Source organism: Salmo salar, chromosome ssa21 (assembly GCF_905237065.1).
Source record: "Salmo salar chromosome ssa21, Ssal_v3.1, whole genome shotgun sequence".
Classification (NCBI taxonomy): Eukaryota; Metazoa; Chordata; class Actinopteri; order Salmoniformes; family Salmonidae; genus Salmo; species Salmo salar.
In genome coordinates this window covers 57,573,781-57,598,985 of record NC_059462.1, presented here as the reverse complement: position 1 = coordinate 57,598,985, position 25,205 = coordinate 57,573,781, and the positions used below count along the sequence as shown (strand labels likewise).

General features: G+C 44.4%; 1 protein-coding gene across 1 annotated transcript in view; it reads left to right on the top strand.

The window, feature by feature from the left end:
• The window catches only part of myo10l3 (myosin X, like 3), a 178,083-nt gene that overhangs the window by 140,991 nt on the left and 11,887 nt on the right, over nucleotides 1-25,205 (top strand). The window contains exons 29-35 of the mRNA XM_045704931.1: nucleotides 885-1,073; nucleotides 1,406-1,563; nucleotides 2,653-2,776; nucleotides 5,147-5,444; nucleotides 10,484-10,691; nucleotides 14,351-14,487; nucleotides 19,310-19,433. Coding sequence (XP_045560887.1) covers nucleotides 885-1,073; nucleotides 1,406-1,563; nucleotides 2,653-2,776; nucleotides 5,147-5,444; nucleotides 10,484-10,691; nucleotides 14,351-14,487; nucleotides 19,310-19,433 — 1,238 coding nt within the window. The remainder of the gene's footprint in view (nucleotides 1-884; nucleotides 1,074-1,405; nucleotides 1,564-2,652; nucleotides 2,777-5,146; nucleotides 5,445-10,483; nucleotides 10,692-14,350; nucleotides 14,488-19,309; nucleotides 19,434-25,205) is intronic.

Here is a 25,205-nt window from a genome sequence, read left to right as displayed (position 1 = left end):
TTGGGCCAAGAAACACGAGCAATGGACATTAGACCGGTGGCAATCTGTCCTTTGGTCTGATGAGTCCAAATCTGAGATTTCTGGTTCCAACCGCCGTGTCTTTGTGAGATGCAGAGTAGGTGAACGGATGATCTCCGCACGTGAGGTTCCCACCGTGAAGCATGGAGGAGGAGGTGTGGGGGTGCTATGCTGGTGACGCTGTGATTTATTTAGAATTCAAGGCCCACTTAACCAGCATGGCTACCACAGCATTCTGCAGCGATACGCCATCACATCTGTGCTTCGTGGGACTCATTTGTTTTTCAACAGGACAATGACCCAAAACACACTTAAAGTCTGTGTAAGGGCTATTTGACCAAGAAGGAGAGTGATGGAGTGCTGCGTCAGATGACCTGACCTCGACAATCACCCGACCTCAACCCAATTGGGATGAGTTGGACCGCACACTAAAGAAAAAGCAGCCAACAAGTGCTCAGCATATATGGGAACTCCTTCAAGACTTTTGGAAAAGCATTCCAGGTGACTACCTCATGAAGCTGGTTGAGAGAATGCCAAGAGTGTGCAAAGCTGTCATCAAGGCAAAGGGTGGCTATTTGAAGAATCTCAAATCTAAAATATATTTTGATTTCTTTTACACTTTTTGTGGTTACTACATGATTCCATATGTGTTATTTCATAGATTTGATGTCTTCACTGTTATTCTACAATGTAGAAAATAGTAAAAATAAAGAAAAACCCTGGAATGAGTAGGTGTGTCCAAACTTTTGACTGGTACTGTACATATTTCGGAACCATCATGAACATTTTAACAACTGATTTTTCGTCTATTCTCAGTACTGGACAATACCTTTTTAATTTTCTTCTCTCTCTCTCTCTCCTCCCAGGTTGGCTTCACAAGGAGATCAGGGCTAAGAGCACTAGTCTGAAGCTGAAGAAGAGATGGTTTGTTTTAACCTCTAATTCTCTGGACTACTACAAGTCTTCAGAGCGCAACGTGTCCAAGCTGGGGACCCTGGTCCTCAACAGTCTCTGTTCTGTGGTCCAGCCCGACGAGAAGGTCTTCAAGGACACAGGTAGGTAGAGACTGAGAATGTGGCACCCTCCCCCCCCCCCTTCATAGTGCCATAGGGCTCTGCTCAGAAGAAGTGTGCTATATAGAGGTAATAGGGTGCCATTTGGGATGCAGACCGGGAGAGTAGTGACCTGTACAGCGCCTTGCATTTCTAGCCTGGTCCCAGATCGTTTTGTGTCGTCTTGACACTTCCTATTAGTGACGAAAACCATAAGAGTTGGCCAAAAAAAAAAAATACATCTGGGACCAGGCTAATGCATTTCAGCCAATCACACCTGAGAATGCTCCTTGAATCACTCTTAACTATTCTATACACCCCCCCCCACCCACCAGGTTACTGGAGCATCATCGTCCACGGCCGGAAACACTCGTACCACCTCTACACCAAGCTGCTGAACGAGGCTATGCGCTGGGCGTCGGCCATACAGGGGGCTGTCGACAGCAAGGTTCCCATAGAGACACCCACACAGCAACTCATCAGGGACATCAAGGTACAGCCAATCAACAACCTTCGTATCGCCAGTTAACCAATCACCAGCCTTCATACTGACACGGTCATTTTCATGGTCAGATGAATTTGCATTTTTTTTGGTAGCCTGGTTACAGATCTGTTTGTGCCGTCTTGTCAACTTACTGTGTCATTGATGCGCGTTTGACACAAACAGATCTGAGACCAGTTTAGTTACATTTATCCCTGAGCTCCAATGTAACCCTGTAGTGAAGTGAGGTACTAAACTGGGCCCAGCACACTGTAGTGAAGTGAGGTACTAAACTGGGCCTGTACAATCACACTGTAGTGAAGTGAGGTACTAAACTGAGCCAGTACAGTCACACTGTAGTGAAGTGAGGTACTAAACTGGGCCTGTACAGTCACACTGTAGTGAAGTGAGGTACTAAACTGAGCCTGTACAGTCACACTGTAGCATAGTGAGGTACTAAACTGGGCCTGTACAATCACACTGTAGTGAAGTGAGGTACTAAACTGAGCCAGTACAGTCACACTGTAGTGAAGTGAGGTACTAAACTGGGCCAGTACAGACACACTGTAGTGAAGTGAGGTACTAAACTGGGCCAGTACAGTCACACTGTAGTGAAGTGAGGTACTAAACTGGGCCTGTACAGTCACACTGTAGTGAAGTGAGGTACTAAACTGGGCCTGTACAGACACACTGTAGTGAAGTGAGGTACTAAACTGGGCCTGTACAGACACACTGTAGTGAAGTGAGGTACTAAACTGGGCCTGTACAGACACACTGTAGTGTAGTGAGGTACTAAACTGGGCCAGTACAGTAACACTGTAGTGTAGTGAGGTACTAAACTGGGCCAGTACAATATGTGGAAAAAGTCATGGGGTCTGAATACTTTCCTCAGGCACTGTAAGCACCCCCTTAAGTATAATGAATTATGGTCCCACCCCCCCATAGTGTTGCTATGGTCCACAGGAGATGGCAAGACCGCACAAACAGGATTAGCCTGTTCAAGCGAACTAACGGCTGTATTTTTGTTTTGATTCACACTACAAACAGACTAGTGTTGACCTCTAACTCCTAGCCCCTGACCTCTGTGTACCCCCCCCCTAGGAGAGCAGTCTGAACGTGGAAGCTGTGGAACAGACGTACTGGAGGAACCCTATCCTCAGATATACCCAGCACCCGCTCCACTCCCCCCTGCTGCCTCTGCCTTACGGGGAGGTCAACATCCACCGTGAGTTATTACTGCTTTAACCTGTTGGGTCTAGGGGGCAGCATTTGCACGTCTGGATAAAAAAAATGTACCCGATTTAATCTGGTTACTAATCCTACCCAGTAACTAGAATATGCATATACTTATTATATATGGATAGAAAACACTCTAAAGTTTCCAAAACTGTTTGAATGGTGTCTGTGAGTATAACAGAACTCATTTGGCAGGCAAAACCCTGAGACATTTTCTGACAGGAAGTGGATACCTGATGTGTTGTATTGACTTTAAACCTATCCCATTGAAAAACACAGGGGTTTAGGAATATTTTGGCACTTCCTATTGCTTCCACTAGATGTCACCAGCCTTTACAAAGTGTTTTGAGTCTTCTGGAGGGAGATCTGACCGAACAAGAGCCATGGAACGGTGATGTCCCATTAGACACCTGGCGCGCTACTTCATGTTGGGTACCCTCGTTCCAATACGTTATAAAAGAGTATGCATTCGTCCACCTTGAATATTATTCATGTTCTGGTTAAAAAGGCCCTAATGATTTATGCTATACAACGTTTGACATGTTTGAACGAACGGAAATATATTTTTTCCCCTCGTTCATGACGAGAAGTCCGGCTGGCTTACATCATGTGCTAACGAGACGGAGATTTTTGGATATAAATGATGAGCTTTTTTGAACAAAACTACATTCGTTATGGACCTGTGATACCTGGAAGTGACATCTGATGAAGAGAATCAAAGGTAATGGATTATTTACATAGTATTTTCGATTTTAGATCTCCCCAACATGACGTCTAGTCTGTATCGCAACGCGTATTTTTCTGGGCGCAGTGCTCAGATTATTGCAAAGTGTGATTTCCCAGTAAGGTTATTTTTAAATCTGGCAAGTTGATTGCGTTCAAGAGATGTAAATCTATAATTCTTTAAATGACAATATAATATTTTAACAATGTTTTCTAATTTTAATTATTTAATTTGTGACGCTGACTTGACTGCCGGTTATTGGAGGGAAACGATTTCCTCAACATCAATGCCATAGTAAAACGCTGTTTTTGGATATAAAAATGAACTTGATAGAACTAAAAATGCATGCATTGTCTAACATAATGTCCTAGGAGTGTCATCTGATGGAGATTGTAAAAGGTTAGTGCATCATTTTAGCTGGTTTTATGGTTTTGGTGACCCTGTCTTTGACTTGACAAAACATTACACACAACTCTTGTAAATGTACTGTCCTAACATACTCTAAATTTATGCTTTCGCCGTAAAACCTTTTTGAAATCGTAAAACGTGGTTAGATTAAGGAGATGTTTATCTTTCAAATGGTGTAACATAGTTGTATTTTTGAAAAATTTGAATTTTGACATTTATTTGGATTCAAATTTGCCGCTCTTGAAATGCACCTGCTGTTGATGGAGTGCACCACGGGTGGCACGCTAGCGTCCCACCTAGCCCCAAGAGGTTAACACAACTACCTATTTTAATCCTCCAAGGACTTCTACTACAACCTCTTTAACCCTCCAAGGACTTCTACTACAACCTCTTTAACCCTAAAAGGGCTTCTACTACAACCTCTTTAACCCTCCAAGGGCTTCTACTACAACCTCTTTAACCCTCCAAGGACTTCTACTATAACCTCTTTAACCCTCCAAGGACTTCTACTACAACCTCTTTAACCCTCCAAGGGCTTCTACTACAACCTCTTTAACCCTCCAAGGGCTTCTACTACAACCTCTTTAACCCTCCAAGGGCTTCTACTACAACCTCTTTAACCCTCCAAGGACTTCTACTACAACCTCTTTAACCCTCCAAGGGCTTCTACTACAACCTCTTTAACCCTCCAAGGACTTCTACTACAACCTCTTTAACCCTCCAAGGACTTCTACTATAACCTCTTTAACCCTCCAAGGACTTCTACTACAACCTCTTTAACCCTCCAAGGACTTCTACTACAACCTCTTTAACCCTCCAAGGACTTCTACTATAACCTCTTTAACCCTCCAAGGACTTCTACTACAACCTCTTTAACCCTCCAAGGGCTTCTACTACAACCTCTTTAACCCTCCAAGGACTTCTACTACAACCTCTTTAACCCTCCAAGGGCTTCTACTACAACCTCTTTAACCCTCCAAGGACTTCTACTATAACCTCTTTAACCCTCCAACAACCGTACAGTTTTACCATTCGTTCCGGTTGGCAGAAATTAAACGTATAAAGCCCCGTGGCTTTCTCTCACCATGCTTTTGTTAATGAAGTCTCTCTCTCTCTGTTTATTTCTGCTTCTCTCTCTCTCTCTCTCTCTCTCTCTCTCTCTCTCTCTCTCTCTCTCTTTCTTTCTCTCGTTCTCTCTTTCTTTCTTTCTCTCTCTCCTCCCCCCAGTCCAAAAGGAGAATGGCTATGCCAGCCTGCAGGACGAGGCAGTGAAGATCTTCAACTCTCTGCAGGAGATGGAGTCGGTGTCTGATCCCGTCCCGATCATCCAGGGTATCCTCCAGACCTGCCAGGACCTACGCCTGCTCCGAGACGAGGTCTACTGCCAGCTCATCAAGCAGACCAATCACGTGCCTCAGCCCAACAGCTCGGCCAATCGCGCCCACTGGCACCTCCTCTCCTGTATGAGCTGTACCTTCCTGCCCAGCCGGGGCATCCTGCGCTACCTCAAGTTCCACCTTAAAGGGTACTTTATTTACCTCCAGTTCCACCTTAAAGGGTACTTTATTTACCTCCCAGTTCCACCTTAAATGGTAGTTTATTTACCTCCAGTTCCACCTTAAAGGGTACTTTATTTACCTCCCAGTTCCACCTTAAATGGTAGTTTATTTACCTCCAGTTCCACCTTAAAGGGTACTTTATTTACCTCCCAGTTCCACCTTAAAGGGTACTTTATTTACCTCCAGTTCCATCTTAAAGGGTACTTTATTTACCTCCCAGTTCCACCTTAAATGGTACTTTATTTACCTCCAGTTCCATCTTAAAGGGTACTTTATTTACCTCCAGTTCCACCTTAAATGGTACTTTATTTACCTCAAGTTCCACCTTAAAGGGTACTTTATTTACCTCCAGTTCCACCTTAAAGGGTACTTTATTTACCTCCAGTTCCACCTTAAAGGGTACTTTATTTACCTCCAGTTCCACCTTAAAGGGTAGAGAACATCCCCCCACGCATCTCTACCCTATGGCTGGGAGAACGTTCCCTCCCTATAGCTTGTAGTAAGTGGAATGTCATTAAGGAGGCCAAAGGCAGCAGCAAGCTCATGTGGAAAAACATTGATAAACTGACTAGAAAAGGCCATGTCAAGAATGGTGACCTACCACTGAAGGTAGATGGAAGGCCACGTTAAGAATGGTGACCTACCACTGAAGGTAGATGGAAGGCCACGTTAAGAATGGTGACCTACCACTGAAGGTTGATGGAAGGCCACGTTAAGAATGGTGACCTACCACTGAAGGTAGATGGAAGGCCATGTTAAGAATGGTGACCTACCACTGAAGGTAGATGGAAGGCCACGTTAAGAATGGTGACCTACCACTGAAGGTAGATGGAAGGCCATGTTAAGAATGGTGACCTACCACTGAAGGTAGATGGAAGGCCACGTTAAGAATGGTGACCTACCACTGAAGGTAGATGGAAGGCCATGTTAAGAATGGTGACCTACCACTGAAGGTAGATGGAAGGCCACGTTAAGAATGGTGACCTACCACTGAAGGTAGATGGAAGGCCATGTTAAGAATGGTGACCTACCACTGAAGGTAGATGGAAGGCCACGTTAAGAATGGTGACCTACCACTGAAGGTAGATGGAAGGCCATGTTAAGAATGGTGACCTACCACTGAAGGTAGATGGAAGGCCACGTTAAGAATGGTGACCTACCACTGAAGGTAGATGGAAGGCCACGTTAAGAATGGTGACCTACCACTGAAGGTAGATGGAAGGCCACGTTAAGAATGGTGACCTACCACTGAAGGTTGATGGAAGGCCACGTTAAGAATGGTGACCTACCACTGAAGGTAGATGGAAGGCCATGTTAAGAATGGTGACCTACCACTGAAGGTAGATGGAAGGCCACGTTAAGAATGGTGACCTACCACTGAAGGTAGATGGAAGGCCATGTTAAGAATGGTGACCTACCACTGAAGGTAGATGGAAGGCCACGTTAAGAATGGTGACCTACCACTGAAGGTAGATGGAAGGCCATGTTAAGAATGGTGACCTACCACTGAAGGTAGATGGAAGGCCACGTTAAGAATGGTGACCTACCACTGAAGGTAGATGGAAGGCCATGTTAAGAATGGTGACCTACCACTGAAGGTAGATGGAAGGCCACGTTAAGAATGGTGACCTCCGTCATCGCCACCACTTTCTATTGGTTCAGTTTGAGTTGGGCCAACAATTTACCATCAGAGACCAGACTATCACCCCTTGCAACGACTGGTACCCGGGTTTTTAACCTAGTGGCGACAAATGACTGGTGCATAAACTCATATCCTGTCTGTCAAATACAGACCAATCAGCATCCTCCCTGTGATCTTGATGTGAGCAACTACAGACCAATCAGCATCCTCCCTGTCATCTTGATGTGAGCAACTACAGACCAATCAGCATCCTCCCTGTCATCTTGATGTGAGCAACTACAGACCAATCAGCATCCTCCCTGTCATCTTGATGTGAGCAACTACAGACCAATCAGCACCCTCCTTGTCATCTTGATGTGAGCAACTACAGACCAATCAGCATCCTCCTTGTCATCTTGATGTGAGCAACTACAGACCAATCAGCATCCTCCTTGTCATCTTGATGTGAGCAACTATAGACCAATCAGCACCCTCCTTGTCATCTTGATGTGAGCAACTACAGACCAATCAGCATCCTCCCTGTCATCTTGATGTGAGCAAATACAGACCAATCAGTATCCTCCCTGCAGAGAAAGTGTTGATGGAACATGCTAACAGCCCATCTGAATATGAACAGCTTTCTCATTCACCCCATGCAGTTTGGGTTCAGGGTGAACCACTCAACAGAGACATTATGTTACTATCTCCTAGAGGTGAACCACTCAACAGAGACATTATGTTACTATCTCCTAGAGGTGAACCACTCAACAGAGACATTATGTTACTATCTCCTAGAGGTGAACCACTCAACAGAGACATTATGTTACTATCCCCTAGGGTTGAACCACTCAACAGAGACATTATGTTACTATCTCCTAGAGGTGAACCACTCAACAGAGACATTATGTTACTATCTCCTAGAGGTGAACCACTCAACAGAGACATTATGTTACTATCTCCTAGAGGTGAACCACTCAACAGAGACATTATGTTACTATCTCCTAGAGGTGAACCACTCAACAGAGACATTATGTTACTATCTCCTAGAGGTGAACCACTCAACAGAGACATTATGTTACTATCTCCTAGAGGTGAACCACTCAACAGAGACATTATGTTACTATCTCCTAGAGGTGAACCACTCAACAGAGACATTATGTTACTATCTCCTAGAGGTGAACCACTCAACAGAGACATTATGTTACTATCTCCTAGAGGTGAACCACTCAACAGAGACATTATGTTACTATCTCCTAGAGGTGAACCACTCAACAGAGACATTATGTTACTATCTCCTAGAGGTGAACCACTCAACAGAGACATTATGTTACTATCTCCTAGAGGTGAACCACTCAACAGAGACATTATGTTACTATCTCCTAGAGGTGAACCACTCAACAGAGACATTATGTTACTATCTCCTAGAGGTGAACCACTCAACAGAGACATTATGTTACTATCTCCTAGAGGTGAACCACTCAACAGAGACATTATGTTACTATCTCCCTAGAGGTGAACCACTCAACAGAGACATTATGTTACTATCTCCTAGAGGTGAACCACTCAACAGAGACATTATGTTACTATCTCCTAGAGGTGAACCACTCAACAGAGACATTATGTTACTATCTCCTAGAGGTGAACCACTCAACAGAGACATTATGTTACTATCTCCTAGAGGTGAACCACTCAACAGAGACATTATGTTACTATCTCCTAGAGGTGAACCACTCAACAGAGACATTATGTTACTATCTCCTAGAGGTGAACCACTCAACAGAGACATTATGTTACTATCTCCTAGAGGTGAACCACTCAACAGAGACATTATGTTACTATCTCCTAGAGGTGAACCACTCAACAGAGACATTATGTTACTATCTCCTAGAGGTGAACCACTCAACAGAGACATTATGTTACTATCTCCTAGAGGTGAACCACTCAACAGAGACATTATGTTACTATCTCCTAGAGGTGAACCACTCAACAGAGACATTATGTTACTATCTCCTAGAGATGAACAAGGCCAAGCTGGACAAAGGGGGTGTTGTAGGTGCAGTTCTCCTCGGAAAAATCCTTTTGACACTGTTAACCACAATGTCCTCGTCTCCAAGCCGTCCAACTTCAAACATCTCATCGAGTGTTTTAAAACGGATTTGAATCTTATCAAATTGTATCCGGCTGACCGGATGCAATGGGACCTACCATCACCAAGGGAACACACTATGGGAGTACCACAGGGTTCAATCCTGGGCCCTTTGTTGTTATTTAGTCTCTATCAGGCTGTGGCTGATACAGTTATTTATACACATGGGAAAAATTCTGATCAAGTTGCAAGCAAACTAACGGTATCGTTGTGGAAAGTGGCTGAAAAGGCTCAGCCACTTTCGATGTGGGGGGAAAAAATGGTAGCTATTTACTCAAATATCTGGGCATTATCCTAGACCCTACTTTGAACTGTAAAAACAATTTTTTTTTTTTTTTATACAGAATAGTCTTCTTACACATGTTCATTTAGATCAGGAACTCTCTCTACAGAGGCGGCCATGATGGATTTACACGCAATGATTTTCTGTCACCTGTCCTATTGTATCGGCAGCTGTTCTCAAGCCAATTAAACATCCGTTAAACCCCTTCGATCTCTATGTAAACAAGTTACTTAAGATCCTGGACAGGAAATCGCATCATTAATGTCACTGGGATATTCTCACCAAGTACACTCTGTTCAAATTTGGACAACTTCCTTTTTTCTCTGATGTCTGTCTAGTTTATAAGATCGTCGATAATGTTGCAGCCCCACCTCTGAAAGATTTTGTCATATTAAGCTCTGAACAAAACAGCAGAGTCAGCCGGACCTCCACAAGCTAGAGGACACTGTCATTCCTCAACGAAGGAACAGTCAGCGTTTTCCACCTCGGGCATCAGGAAATGGAATTCCCTCCTCTCTACCTTTTTTAATTAAAGCACTAGTGACTTTAAATCCTGCTCCGTGGAGGTCAAAGTGTGGATCAATCCTGCATTTGTTGTATTTTATGATTCCTGTATTTGTTTTAAACTGTTATCTGACTATACTGCTGTGTTTTTAGTTAGGGAGTGTGGATGAAAATTAGCTGTGTTTAGCTAACTCTGGTGGAAACATATTTCACTGCCTGAAATAGTTTTTTTTAAAAATTTGAACATGGTCCCTTTAATAAAATTACCACTACAGCTTTGAGCCACAAGCAGAAAGTTTCCCCTCCCTATAGCTTCTAATACAAATAGACATATTTTCTGTGATTGATTTGTATGGATGAGTAAACTGGACAGTAAGACATCAGTAACGTTGATTTGCTCATCCTCTACAACCTCAGTTAACCGTCTGTCTGTTTGTCCGTTCTTCTCCAGGGTGAAGGAGCAGTTTCCCGGAACAGAGGTGGACATGTTCGCCCATTTCATAGGCGAATCTCTGAAGAGGACTAAAGTCAGGGACTATGTTCCGTCTCAGGAGGAGATCGTAGCCTTACTGACCCGGCAGGAAATGACTACTACGGTCTACTGCCACGGAGGCGGATCCTGCAAGATCTCCATTAACTCACACACCACCGCTGGAGAGGTAAGTGTTATGTTCCCCAGCAAGAAAACCAGAAGTAGGTCGCTCAGACAGAAGAGGGAACTAAAAAATTTGTTTTTTAATTGACCAACGACCAAAAGGAAACAGGTGGGGTTTTAGGAGGGTTTCTGAAAGATACTCATTGGGGGGGGGGTTCACTGAAAGTTGACTAGCAACAACAACTGGGACCTAAAAGACACCCACCATGAGACCCCACTACATTTACCCAAGAGGAGGCAAATAAAATGAAAACCCACACCAAACTAAGACAGGAAGTAAACCTAAAAGTGGAGCAAAACTAAACCAGGGAAATCAGATTGTCTAGAAACCAAAATAGTGAGAGCCAACTTAAGTTAACCCTCCACATCTATCAAGACAACTAAAGGAGTTAAACCCTCCACATCTATCAAGACAACTAAAGGAGTTAAACCCTCCACATCTATCAAGACAACTAAAGGAGTTAAACCCTCCACATCTATCCAGACAACTTAAGGAGTTAAACCCTCCACATCTATCCAGACAACTAAAGGAGTTAAACCCTCCACATCTATCAAGACAACTAAAGGAGTTAAACCCTCCACATCTATCCAGACAACTAAAGGAGTTAAACCCTCCATCTATCCAGACAACTAAAGGAGTTAACCCTCCACATCTATCCAGACAACTAAAGGAGTTAAACCCTCCACATCTATCAGGACAACTAAAGGTGATGACCCTCCACATCTATCCAGACAACTAAAGGAGTTAAACCCTCCACATCTATCCAGACAACTAAAGGAGTTACCCTCCACATCTATCAGGACAACTAAAGGTGTTAACCCTCCACATCTATCCAGACAACTAAAGGAGTTAAACCCTCCACATCCATCAAGACAACTAAAGGTGATGACCCTCCACATCTATCCAGACAACTAAAGGAGTTACCCTCCACATCTATCAAGACAACTAAAGGAGTTAAACCCTCCACATCTATCAGGACAACTAAAGGAGTTAAACCCTCCACATCTATCCAGACACCTAAAGGAGTTAACCCTCCACATCTATCCAGACAACTAAAGGAGTTAAACCCTCCACATCTATCAGGACAACTAAAGGAGTTAAACCCTCCACATCTATCAGGACAACTAAAGGAGTTAAACCCTCCACATCTATCCAGACAACTAAAGGAGTTAAACCCTCCACATCTATCAGGACAACTAAAGGAGTTAAACCCTCCACATCTATCCAGACAACTAAAGGAGTTAAACCCTCCACATCTATCCAGACACCTAAAGGTGTTAAACCCTCCACATCTATCCAGACAACTAAAGGAGTTAAACCCTCCACATCTATCAATACAACTAAAGGTGATGACCCTCCACATCTATCAGGACAACTAAAGGAGTTAAACCCTCCACATCTATCCAGACAACTAAAGGAGTTAAACCCTCCACATCTATCAGGACAACTAAAGGAGTTAACCCTCCACATCTATCAGGACAACTAAAGGAGTTAAACCCTCCACATCTATCCAGACAACTAAAGGAGTTAAACCCTCCACATCTATCAAGACAACTAAAGGAGTTAAACCCTCCACATCTATCCAGACAACTAAAGGAGTTAAACCCTCCACATCTATCAAGACAACTAAAGGAGTTAAACCCTCCACATCTATCCAGACAACTAAAGGAGTTAAACCCTCCATCTATCCAGACAACTAAAGGAGTTACCCTCCACATCTATCAAGACAACTGGAGCACTGGGCCAGACCTCGAAAAATAAATGAAGAGAACAAAGCCTGTAACACCTTCCACCTTAAGACAACATACACAGTACCAGCCAAAAGATTGGACACACCTACTCATTCAAGGGATTTTCTTTATTTTTACTATTTTCTATGTTGTAGAATAATAGTGAAAGACAAAACAACACTTATGGAATCAAATAGTAACCAAAAAAGTGTTAGATTCTTCAAAGACGCCACCCTTTGCCGTGATGACAGCTTTGCAAACTCTTGGCATTCTCTCAACCAGCTTCATGAGGTAGTCACCTGGAATGAGCTTCAGAGTAGGTGATTAGAGCGACTACCATACTCATGGGAAACTAGATCCCGGACGAGCCCCCTTTTTTTTATGTCCAACCTCGAAACATAAATAGAAAAACCATAGCATGTAACATATGATGCTCTATGTCCTTCTATGAGGTGTCCCTCTACATACGATACTCCCTCTATGTCCCTCTACATACTCCCTCTATGTCCCTCTACATGCTCCCTCTATGTCCCTCTATGTCCCTCTACATACTCCCTCTATGTCCCTCTATGTCCCTCTACATACTCCCTCTATGTCCCTCTACATTCTCCCTCTATGTCCCTCTACATACTCCCTCTATGTCCCTCTATGTCCCTCTACATGCTCCCTCTATGTCCCTCTATGTCCCTCTATGTCCCTCTACATACTCCCTCTACATTCTCCCTCTATGTCCCTCTACATACTCCCTCTATGTCCCTCTACATACTCCCTCTATGTCCCTCTACATGCTCCCTCTATGTCCCTCTACATGCTCCCTCTATGTCCCTCTACATGCGATGCTCCCTCTATGTCCCTCTATGTCCCTCTATGTCCCTCTACATGCGATGCTCCCTCTATGTCCCTCTACATACTCCCTCTATGTCCCTCTACATACGATGCTCCCTCTATGTCCCTCTACATACTCCCTCTATGTCCCTCTATGTCCCTCTACATGCTCCCTCTATGTCCCTCTATGTCCCTCTATGTCCCTCTACATACTCCCTCTACATTCTCCCTCTATGTCCCTCTACATACTCCCTCTATGTCCCTCTACATACTCCCTCTATGTCCCTCTACATGCTCCCTCTATGTCCCTCTACATGCTCCCTCTATGTCCCTCTACATGCGATGCTCCCTCTATGTCCCTCTATGTCCCTCTATGTCCCTCTACATGCGATGCTCCCTCTATGTCCCTCTACATACTCCCTCTATGTCCCTCTACATACGATGCTCCCTCTATGTCCCTCTACATACTCCCTCTATGTCCCTCTACATACTCCCTCTATGTCCCTCTACATACTCCCTCTATGTCCCTCTACATACTCCCTCTATGTCCCTCTACATGCGATGCTCCCTCTATGTCCCTCTACATGTGATGCTCCCTCTATGTCCCTCTACATACTCCCTCTATGTCCCTCTACATACTCCCTCTATGTCCCTCTACATACTCCCTCTATGTCCCTCTACATACTCCCTCTATGTCCCTCTACATACTCCCTCTATGTCCCTCTACATGCTCCCTCTATGTCCCTCTACATACTCCCTCTATGTCCCTCTACATACTCCCTCTATGTCCCTCTATGTCCTCTACATGTGATGCTCCCTCTATGTCCCTCTACATACTCCCTCTATGTCCCTCTATGAGGTGTCCCTCTACATACGATGCTCTATGTCCCTCTATGTCCCTCTACATGCTCCCTCTATGTCCCTCTACATACTAAGTCTTTACATCAACTCACACACCACCGCTGGAGAGGTAAAAAAAAAAAAATCTGTTTTCCACAATGAGTAGCAGCTGTAAAAATACAGTAATTTCTGCCTGGGGCAATCCGGCATTGGTACATCCATTTTCTCCAGCCTGTGTTAATGTCCCTCCGTCCTGCCTGTCCCCAGGTTGTGGAGAAGTTGATCCGAGGCCTGGCCATGGAGGACAGTAGAAACATGTTTGCCCTGTTTGAACACAACAACACTATGGACCGGGCTGTGGAGAGCAGAGTTATCGTCGCTGACGTACTCGCCAAGTTCGAAAGGTGAGAGTTCAGCTGGAGAGAGAGAGAGAGAGATGCACAGAGATTAGCCTGATCTGTTAGAGAGGTCAGAGTTCAGCTGGAGAGAGAGAGAGATGCACAGAGATTAGCCTGGTCTGTTAGAGAGGTGAGAGTTCAGCTGGAGAGAGAGAGAGAGAGAGAGATGCACAGAGATTAGCCTGATCTATTAGAGAGGTCAGAGTTCAGCTGGAGAGAGAGAGAGAGAGAGAGAGAGATGCACAGAGATTAGACTGGTCCCTGATCTGTTAGAGAGGTGAGAGTTTAGCTGGAGAGAGAGAGAGAGAGATGCACAGAGATTAGCCTGATCTGTTAGAGAGGTCAGAGTTCAGCTGGAGAGAGAGAGAGATGCACAGAGATTAGCCTGGTCTGTTAGAGAGGTGAGAGTTCAGCTGGAGAGAGAGAGAGAGAGAGAGAGATGCACAGAGATTAGCCTGATCTATTAGAGAGGTCAGAGTTCAGCTGGAGAGAGAGAGAGAGAGAGAGAGAGATGCACAGAGATTAGACTGGTCCCTGATCTGTTTGTGCTGGCTTTGTCAATCCCTATGGCCATTGACAGTTTTTTATTTATTTTTTTATTTAACCTTTATTTAACGAGGCAAGTCAGTTAAGAACCAATTCTAAATTACAATGACGGCCTACCAAAAGCCTAAAGGACTCCTGCGGGGACGGGGGCTGGGATTAAACAGACGAGATAACATTACACTACATAGAGACCTAACACGACAACATAGCAAGGCAGCAACACATCACAACACAGCTTGGAAGCAACACAACATGGCAGCAGCACAAAACATGGTACAAACATTATTGAGCCCAGACGACAGCACAAAGGGTCAAGAAGGTAGAGACAACAATACATCACACAAAGCAGCCACAACTGTCAGTAAGAATGTCCATGATTGAGTCTTTGAATGAAGAGATGGAGATAAAACTGTCCAGTTTGAGTGTTTGTTGCAGCTCGTTCCAGTCGCTAGCTGCAGTGAACTGAAAAGAGGTGCGACCCAGGGATGTGTTCGCTTTGGGGACCTTTAACAGAATGTGACTGGCAGAACGGGTGTTGTATGTGGAGGATGAGGGCTGCAGTAGATATCTCAGATAGGGGGGAGTGAACGGGTGTTGTATGGGGAGGATGAGGGCTGCAGTAGATATCTCAGATATGGGGGAGTGAACGGGTGTTGTATGTGGAGGATGAGGGCTGCAGTAGATATCTCAGATAGGGGGGAGTGAACGGGTGTTGTATGTGGAGGATGAGGGCTGCAGTAGATATCTCAGATAGGGGGGAGTGAACAGGTGTTGTATGAGGAGGATGAGGGCTGCAGTAGATATCTCAGATATGGGGGAGTGAACGGGTGTTGTATGAGGAGGATGAGGGCTGCAGTAGATATCTCAGATAGGGAGGAGTGAACGGGTGCTGTATGTGGAGGATGAGGGCTGCAGTAGATATCTCAGATAGGGGGGAGTGAACGGGTGTTGTATGTGGAGGATGAGGGCTGCAGTAGATATCTCAGATAGGGGGGAGTGAGGCCTAAGAGGGTTTTATAAATAAGCATCACCCAGTGGGTCTTGCGACGGGTAAACAGAGATGACCAGTTTACAGAGGAGAATAGAGTGCAGTGATGTGTCCTATAAGGAGTATTGGTGGCAAATCTGATGGCCGAATGGTAAAGAACATCTAGCCGCTCGAGAGCACCCTTACCTGCCGATCTATAAATTATGTCTCTGTAATCTAGCATGGGTAGGATGGTCATCTGAATCAGGGTTAGTTTGGCAGCTGGGGTGAAAGAGGAGCGATTACAATAGAGGAAACCAGGTCTAGATTTAACCTTAGCCTGCAGCTTTGATATGTGCTGATTTGAAGGACAGTGTACCGTCTAGCCATACTCCCAAGTACTTGTATGAGGTGACTACCTCAAGCTCTAAACCCTCAGAGGTAGTAATCACACCTGTGGGGAGAGGGACATTCTTCCTACCAAACCACATGACCTTTTGTTTTGGAGGTGTTCAGAACAAGGTTAAGGGCAGAGAAAGCTTGTTGGACACTGAGAAAGCCTGTTGGACACTGAGAAAGCTTGTTGGACACTGAGAAAGCCTGTTGAACACTGAGAAAGCCTGTTGGACACTGAGAAAGCCTGTTGAACACTGAGAAAGCTTGTTGAACACTGAGAAAGCCTGTTGGACACTGAGAAAGCTTGTTGGACACTGAGAAAGCCTGTTGGACACTGAGAAAGCTTGTTGGACACTGAGAGAGCTTGTTGGACATAGGGAAAAGTTAGCAAGACAGCACTAACAGATCTGGGACCAGGCTACCCACAGAGAGAGAACATACCCATAGATGGCTAACAGATCTGGGATCAGTCTACCCATAGATGACTAACAGATCTGGGACCAGTCTACCCATAGATGACTAACAGATCTGGGATCAGTCTACCCATAGATGACTAACAGATCTGGGACCAGTCTACCCATAGATGACTAACAGATCTGGGACTAGTCTACCCATAGATGACTAACAGATCTGGGATCAGTCTACCCATAGATGACTAACAGATCTGGGACCAGTCTACCCATAGATGACTAACAGATCTGGGATCGGTCTACCCATAGATGACTAACAGATCTGGGACCAGTCTACCCATAGATGACTAACAGATCTGGGATCGGTCTACCCATAGATGACTAACAGATCTGGGACCAGTCTACCCATAGATGATTAACAGATCTGGGATCGGTCTACCCATAGATGACTAACAGATCTGGGACCAGTCTACCCATAGATGACTAACAGATCTGGGACCGGTCTACCCATAGATGACTAACAGATCTGGGACCAGTCTACCCATAGATGATTAACAGATCTGGGACCGGTCTACCCATAGATGACTAACAGATCTGGGACCAGTCTACCCATAGATGACTAACAGATCTGGGACCAGTCTACCCATAGATGACTAACAGATCTGGGACCAGTCTACCCATAGATGACTAACAGATCTGGGATCAGTCTACCCATAGATGACTGTCAGATCTGGGACCAGTCTACCCATAGATGACTAACAGATCTGGGACCAGTCTACCCATAGATGACTAACAGATCTGGGACCAGTCTACCCATAGATGACTAACAGATCTGGGATCAGTCTACCCATAGATGACTAACAGATCTGGGATCAGTCTACCCATAGATGACTAACAGATCTGGCCCCAGTCTACCCATAGATGATTAACAGATCTGGGATCAGTCTACCCATAGATGATTAACAGATCTGGGACCAGTCTACCCATAGATGACTAACAGATCTGGGACCAGTCTACCCATAGATGACTAACAGATCTGGGATCAGTCTACCCATAGATGACTAACAGATCTGGGATCAGTCTACCCATAGATGACTAACAGATCTGGGACCAGTCTACCCATAGATGACTAACAGATCTGGGATCAGTCTACCCATAGATGACTAACAGATCTGGGACCAGTCTACCCATAGATGATTAACAGATCTGGGACCAGTCTACCCATAGATGACTAACAGATCTGGGACCAGTCTACCCATAGATGATTAACAGATCTGGGACCAGTCTACCCATAGATGACTAACAGATCTGGGATCAGTCTACCCATAGATGATTAACAGATCTGGGATCAGTCTACCCATAGATGATTAACAGATCTGGGATCAGTCTACCCATAGATGACTAACAGATCTGGGACCAGTCTACCCATAGATGACTAACAGATCTGGGACCAGTCTACCCATAGATGACTAACAGATCTGGGACCAGTCTACCCATAGATGACTAACAGATCTGGGACCAGTCTACCCATAGATGACTAACAGATCTGGGACCAGTCTACCCATAGATGACTAACAGATCTGGGACCAGTCTACCCATAGATGACTAACAGATCTGGGACCAGTCTACCCATAGATGATTAACAGATCTGGGATCAGTCTACCCATAGATGACTAACAGATCTGGGACCAGTCTACCCATAGATGATTAACAGATCTGGGATCAGTCTACCCATAGATGACTAACAGATCTGGGATCAGGCTACCCATAGATGATTAACAGATCTGGGATCAGTCTACCCATAGATGACTAACAGATCTGGGACCGGTCTACCCATAGATGACTAACAGATCTGGGATCAGGCTACCCATAGATGATTAACAGATCTGGGATCAGTCTACCCATAGATGACTAACAGATCTGGGACCGGTCTACCCATAGATGACTAACAGATCTGGGATCAGGCTACCCATAGATGATTAACATATCTGGGATCAGTCTACCCATAGATGACTAACAGATCTGGGATCAGGCTACCCATAGATGACTAACAGATCTGGGACCAGTCTACCCATAGATGATTAACAGATCTGGGATCAGTCTACCCATAGATGACTAACAGATCTGGGACCAGTCTACCCATAGATGACTAACAGATCTGGGATCAGGCTACCCATAGATGACTAACAGATCTGGGATCAGGCTACCCATAGATGACTAACAGATCTGGGATCAGTCTACCCATAGATGACTAACAGATCTGGGACCAGTCTACCCATAGATGACTAGCAGATCTGGGATCAGTCTACCCATAGATGATTAACAGATCTGGGACCAGTCTACCCATAGATGACTAACAGATCTGGGATCAGTCTACCCATAGATGATTAACAGATCTGGGATCAGTCTACATGACCCACAAACCTCTTGATATTATTACTATATTTCTGCTAAAACGAGGGTCTGAAATTGGTTTGGTTGATTGGCTGATTCATTGATTGATTTCCAGGCTGTCAGGCAGTGAGGAGGAGGAGGAGGAAGGACAGTGGAAGCTCTACTTCAAACTCTACTGTTTCCTGGATGTAGAGAACGTGCCCAAGGAAGGGGTGGAGTTCGCTTTCATGTTCGAACAGGTCAGTTACTTCCATTTTGTTCTATTATTATTATTATTATTATTATTATTATTAGAAAGCACCTGAGTAGAAAAGTGTCTACAATGTCGTGCTTTAGAGTCTTTTCCATTGCAATTCATTGACTTGTTGCAAACCATCTTAGTTTGCAATCCATCTTCTTGAAATGTTTCTGTCCTCTTCTCTTTTTTGGGGGGGGGGAAGGCTTAAGCAAGCACCCCCATTCCCATAGAAACCATTTAGTTGGGCCAGAATAGCTGTACCAATTCACTGACCTTCTGTCTCTTTAATGTTGAGATTTCTACTCAGATACACGATTCAGATTTGTTGCAATGTTGTTTTTCTTTGCTAAAATGGCGGCTCCTTGTAATAGTCTGAGGCGCTCAGTGGGGTTCAAATATGGAGGACGAGGACAGGAGTTTGATAGGCATAAAGTTTAAAAAAAATATATGTATTTCAGAAGAAAACATGAGGAAGAAAAGCGGACAAGTTCAAGAAATAATAAATAAAAAATAAATAAAAAACTGGGACAAGAGTGGATGTTGCGAGAAAATGACAGCAGGGTCGAGGGAACAAGGGAAAACTCTGGGCGTTAAAGTAAAAAAAAAATGGAAAAACGTACTTTAATAGCTCAGAACGTGAAGTTGATGAGAGTGACATGGAGTTTGAACGATTTGAAAAGCGACAGGATGAAGGTTTTAAAAATGGAGGAGAGTGGAATGAAAGGAAAGGACGATGAAGATGATTCTGGCCCAGTGGTATTTTCAGAGAGATTAGATCCTTGCCTTCTGGCTGATACATATGTGGTGTCAGGTTGGGTGGAGAAGAGATTCAGGACTGTTGAGTCGGTTAAAGTAACTTAAAGTGGACTTGTGGTGATTATTTGGTCATTTTTTTTCCATCCAGAAGGAGCAGTTCTTGTCCCCACGCATTTAGGAACAAGAACTGTGACTTGCTTTGCTCTCTGGAGCAGGGCGCCGTTGAAAGAAGTGATAACTGGGGTGGCGTTAAGTGTTGAGGAGGGTCAACTGAAATGGAAGATTCCTGGTGTCTGTTGATACCTGCCGTTTGGTACGGCGCAGACCCAGTAGAGAGCGTGGTGAAACAGAGAAGACACTGTCTGTCCTGCTGAGTTTTGATGCGGAGTCTTTACCCAACAAAGTCAAGTTAGGATGTGTCAGTTATCCAGTGAGAGCTTTTTGTCCCGAACCCATTATGGTGTTTTAGGTGCCAAGCTTATGGTCACGTTGCAGCAGTGTGTAAAAGGGAGATTTCTAGATGTGAGAAGTGTGCAGAAGGGCATCAGACAAAGGAATATGCAGCAGTAAAGGCTGCTGAGGGGAGGACGGCTCATAATTATTTGTATTTATTATGGATCCCCATTAGTTCCTGCCAAGGCAGCAGCTACTCTTCCTGGGGTTTATTATGGATCCCCATTAGTTCCTGCCAAGGCAGCAGCAACTCTTCCTGGGGTTTATTATGGATCCCCATTAGTTCCTGCCAAGGCAGCGGCTACTCTTCCTGGGGTTTATTATGGATCCCCATTAGTTCCTGTCAAGGCAGCAGCTACTCTTCCTGGGGTTTATTATGGATCCCCATTAGTTCCTGCCAAGGCAGCAGCTACTCTTCCTGGGGTTTATTATGGATCCCCATTAGTTCCTGTCAAGGCAGCGGCTACTCTTCCTGGGGTTTATTATGGATCCCCATTAGTTCCTGTCAAGACAGCGGCTACTCTTCCTGGGGTTTATTAAGGATCCATATTAGTTCCTGCCAAGGCAGCGGCTACTCTTCCTGGGGTTTATTATGGATCCCCATTAGTTCCTGCCAAGGCAGCAGCTACTCTTCCTGGGGTTTATTATGGATCCCCATTAGTTCCTGCCAAGGCAGCAGCTACTCTTCCTGGGGTTTATTATGGATCCCCATTAGTTCCTGCCAAGGCAGCTGCTACTCTTCCTGGAGTTTATTAGGGATCCCCATTAGTTCCTGCCAAGGCAGCAGCTACTCTTCCTGGGGTTTATTAGGGATCCCCATTAGTTCCTGCCAAGGCAGCAGCTACTCTTCCTGGGGTTTATTATGGATCCCCATTAGTTCCTGCCAAGGCAGCTGCTACTCTTCCTGGAGTTTATTATGGATCCCCATTAGTTCCTGCCAAGGCAGCAGCTACTCTTCCTGGGGTCCAAACATATTAAAGACATTACATATAAAACAATACATCATATAACGATATTATACCGCTACATATCTATAAGACGTAATGTTTAATACCACCATAGAACACGGTCCAGTGTGGCTCAGTTGGTAGAGCATGGTGTTTGCAACGCCAGGGTTGTGGGTTCGATTCCCACGGGGGGACCAGTACGGGGGGAAAAAAAAAATATATATATATATATATATATATGAAAAGTATGTATTCACTACTGAAAGTCGCTCTGGATAAGAGTGTCTGCTAAATGACTAAAATGTAACAATATCACAATGTGTGCGTATGCATGTGTCTGTACCTTTGTGTGTGTCATCTTCACAGTCCGCGTCGTTCCATAATAATATTTTGCCTTTATTATTATTATTATTACGTCATTTAGCAGACGCTCTTATCCAGAGGAACATTTAGTAATGGACCGCAGAGAGAGGAATAGTGAATGCATACATTTTATTACACTTTTAAATACTGGCCCCCCGTGGGAATCGAACCCACAACCCTGGCGTTGCAAGCGCCATGCTCTACCAACTGAGCCACAGTGTTTTTTAAAATCTGATTCTACAGTTACCCGATGTGGAATAAAGTTCCATGTAGTCATGACTGTTTAATGGCTGGAATGCAGTGCAATTCATTCCATTCCAGACCTTTTATTATGAGCTGTCCTCCCCTCAGCAGCCTCCTCTGATGTGTAGTATGGGTGGAAAGAGTTGTGTGAGTAAAGGTTCCCATGGTGCTAGAGATCAGAGGTGTCCGGAGAGAGAGAGGCAGGTTGAGTTTGAGGCCAGGATCAGAGTAGTGCAGAAGGTGTCGTACGCTGAGAGGAGAGCAGGAGAGGAAGATGGGGATCCAAAGAGACTCCCTGTGAGTACGCCGAGGCCAATAGAGAATGATAGGAATAACAGGTGTTTCAGTTAGGTTGGTTTCTTAGCGTTCACAGCAGTGGTTATCAACTGTACCACAGAAATGGAACGTAAAATCACAGAGGATCGATGTGGTGGTGGCAGCTGCAGAGAAGTACTTAAGGTGTAGGAGAGTTACAAGGTGTGTTGAACGATAGTGTGTCCTGTCCTCCCAGGCTGGTGGCCTGCTGTAGGATCAGGTTTTAATGGGTGTAGGGTTAGTTGGCATAGTGGTGAGGTTTTAATGGGTGTAGGGTTAGTTAGTTGGTAGGGAGGTTTTAATGGGTGTAGGGTTAGTTGGTAGGGAGGTTTTAATGGGTGTAGGGTTAGTTGGTATAGTGGTGAGGTTTTAATGGGTGTAGAGTTAGTTGGTAGGGAGGTTTTAATGGGTGTAGAGTTAGTTGGTAGGGAGGTTTTAATGGGTGTAGGGTTAGTTGGTAGGGAGGTTTTAATGGGTGTAGGGTTAGTTGGTATAGTGGTGAGGTTTTAATGGGTGTAGGGTTAGTTGGTAGGGAGGTTTTAATGGGTGTAGGGTTAGTTGGTAGGGAGGTTTTAATGGGTGTAGGGTTAGTTGGTAGGGAGAATTTTAATGGGTTTAGGGTTAGTTGGTATAGTGGTGAGGTTTTAATGGGTGTAGAGTTAGTTGGTAGGGAGATTTTAATGGGTTTAGGGTTAGTTGGTATAGTGGTGAGGTTTTAATGGGTGTAGGGTTAGTAGGTAGGGAGGTTTTAATGGGTTTAGGGTTAGTTGGTAGGGAGGTTTTAATGGGTTTAGGGTTAGTTGGTATAGTGGTGAGGTTTTAATGGGTATACGGTTAGTTAGTTGGTAGGGAGGTTTTAATGGGTGTAGGGTTAGTTGGTATAGTGGTGAGGTTTTAATGGGTGTAGAGTTAGTTGGTAGGGAGGTTTTAATGGGTTTAGGGTTAGTTGGTAGGGAGGTTTTAATGGGTGTAGGGTTAGTTGGTAGGGAGGTTTTAATGGGTGTAGGGTTAGTTGGTATAGTGGTGAGGTTTTAATGGGTGTAGGGTTAGTTGGTATAGTGGTGAGGTTTTAATGGGTGTAGGGTTAGTTGGTAGGGAGGTTTTAATGGGTTTAGGGTTAGTTGGTAGGGAGGTTTTAATGGGTGTAGGGTTAGTTGGTATAGTGGTGAGAAACATTTTTCAACAGAACTTATATTTCCCTCACTAACTTTAAACATCAGCTATCTGAGCAGCTAACCGATCGCTGCAGCTCTACATAGCCCATCTGTAAATAGCCCACCCAATCTACCTACCTCATCCCCATATTGTTTTTATTTACTTTGCTGCTCTTTTGCACACCAGTATCACTACTTGCACATCACCATCTGCTCATTTATCACTCCAGTGTTAATCTGCTAAATTGTAATTCTACGCTACTATGGCCTATTTATTGCCTTACCTCCTCACACCATTTGCACACACTGTATATAGACTTTCTTTTTTTTCTACTGTATTATTGACTGTATGTTTGTTTTACTCCATGTGTAACTCTGTGTTGTTGTTTGTGTCGAACTGCTTTGCTTTATCTTGGCCAGGTCGCAATTTTAAATGAGAACTTGCTCTCAACTAGCCTACCTGGTTAAATAAAGTTGAAATAAAAAAAATCTAATGTAAACATTATATTTGTCATGTAATGTAAATATAATGCTGTCATTTAATGTAATGTTATGTAAACTGAAATATGATGTTAATGTAATTTAATGTAATGTAAACATAAATATAATGTTAATGTAAACCTAAAAGTTAATGTAATTTAATGTAACGTAAATATAATGTTAATATAATGTAAACGTAAGTATAATGTTAATGGAATGTAAATATACTGCTCAAAAAAATTAAGGGAACACTTAAACAACACAATGTAACTCCAAGTCAATCACACTTCTGTGAAATCAAACTGTCCACTTAGGAAGCAACACTGATTGACAATAAATTTCACATGCTGTTGTGCAAATGGAAAAGACAACAGGTGGAAATTATAGGCAATTAGCAAGACACACCCAATAAAGGAGTGGTTCTGCAGGTGGGGACCACAGACCACTTCTCAGTTCCTATGCTTCCTGGCTGATGTTTTGGTCACTTTTGAATGCTGGCGGTGCTTTCACTCTAGTGGTAGCATGAGACGGAGTCTACAACCCACACAAGTGGCTCAGGTAGTGCAGCTCATCCAGGATGGCACATCAATGCGAGCTGTGGCAAGAAGGTTTGCTGTGTCTGTCAGCGTAGTGTCCAGAGCATGGAGGCGCTACCAGGAGACAGGCCAGTACATCAGGAGACGTGGAGGAGGCCGTAGGAGGGCAACAACCCAGCAGCAGGACCGCTACCTCCGCCTTTGTGCAAGGAGGAGCAGGAGGAGCACTGCCAGAGCCCTGCAAAATGACCTCCAGCAGGCCACAAATGTGCATGTGTCTGCTCAAACGGTCAGAAACAGACTCCATGAGGGTGGTATGAGGGCCCGACGTCCACAGGTGGGGGTTGTGCTTACAGCCCAACACCGTGCAGGACGTTTGGCATTTGCCAGAGAACACCAAGATTGGCAAATTCGCCACTGGCGCCCTGTGCTCTTCACAGATGAAAGCAGGTTCACACTGAGCTCATGTGACAGACGTGACAGAGTCTGGAGACGCCGTGGAGAACGTTCTGCTGCCTGCAACATC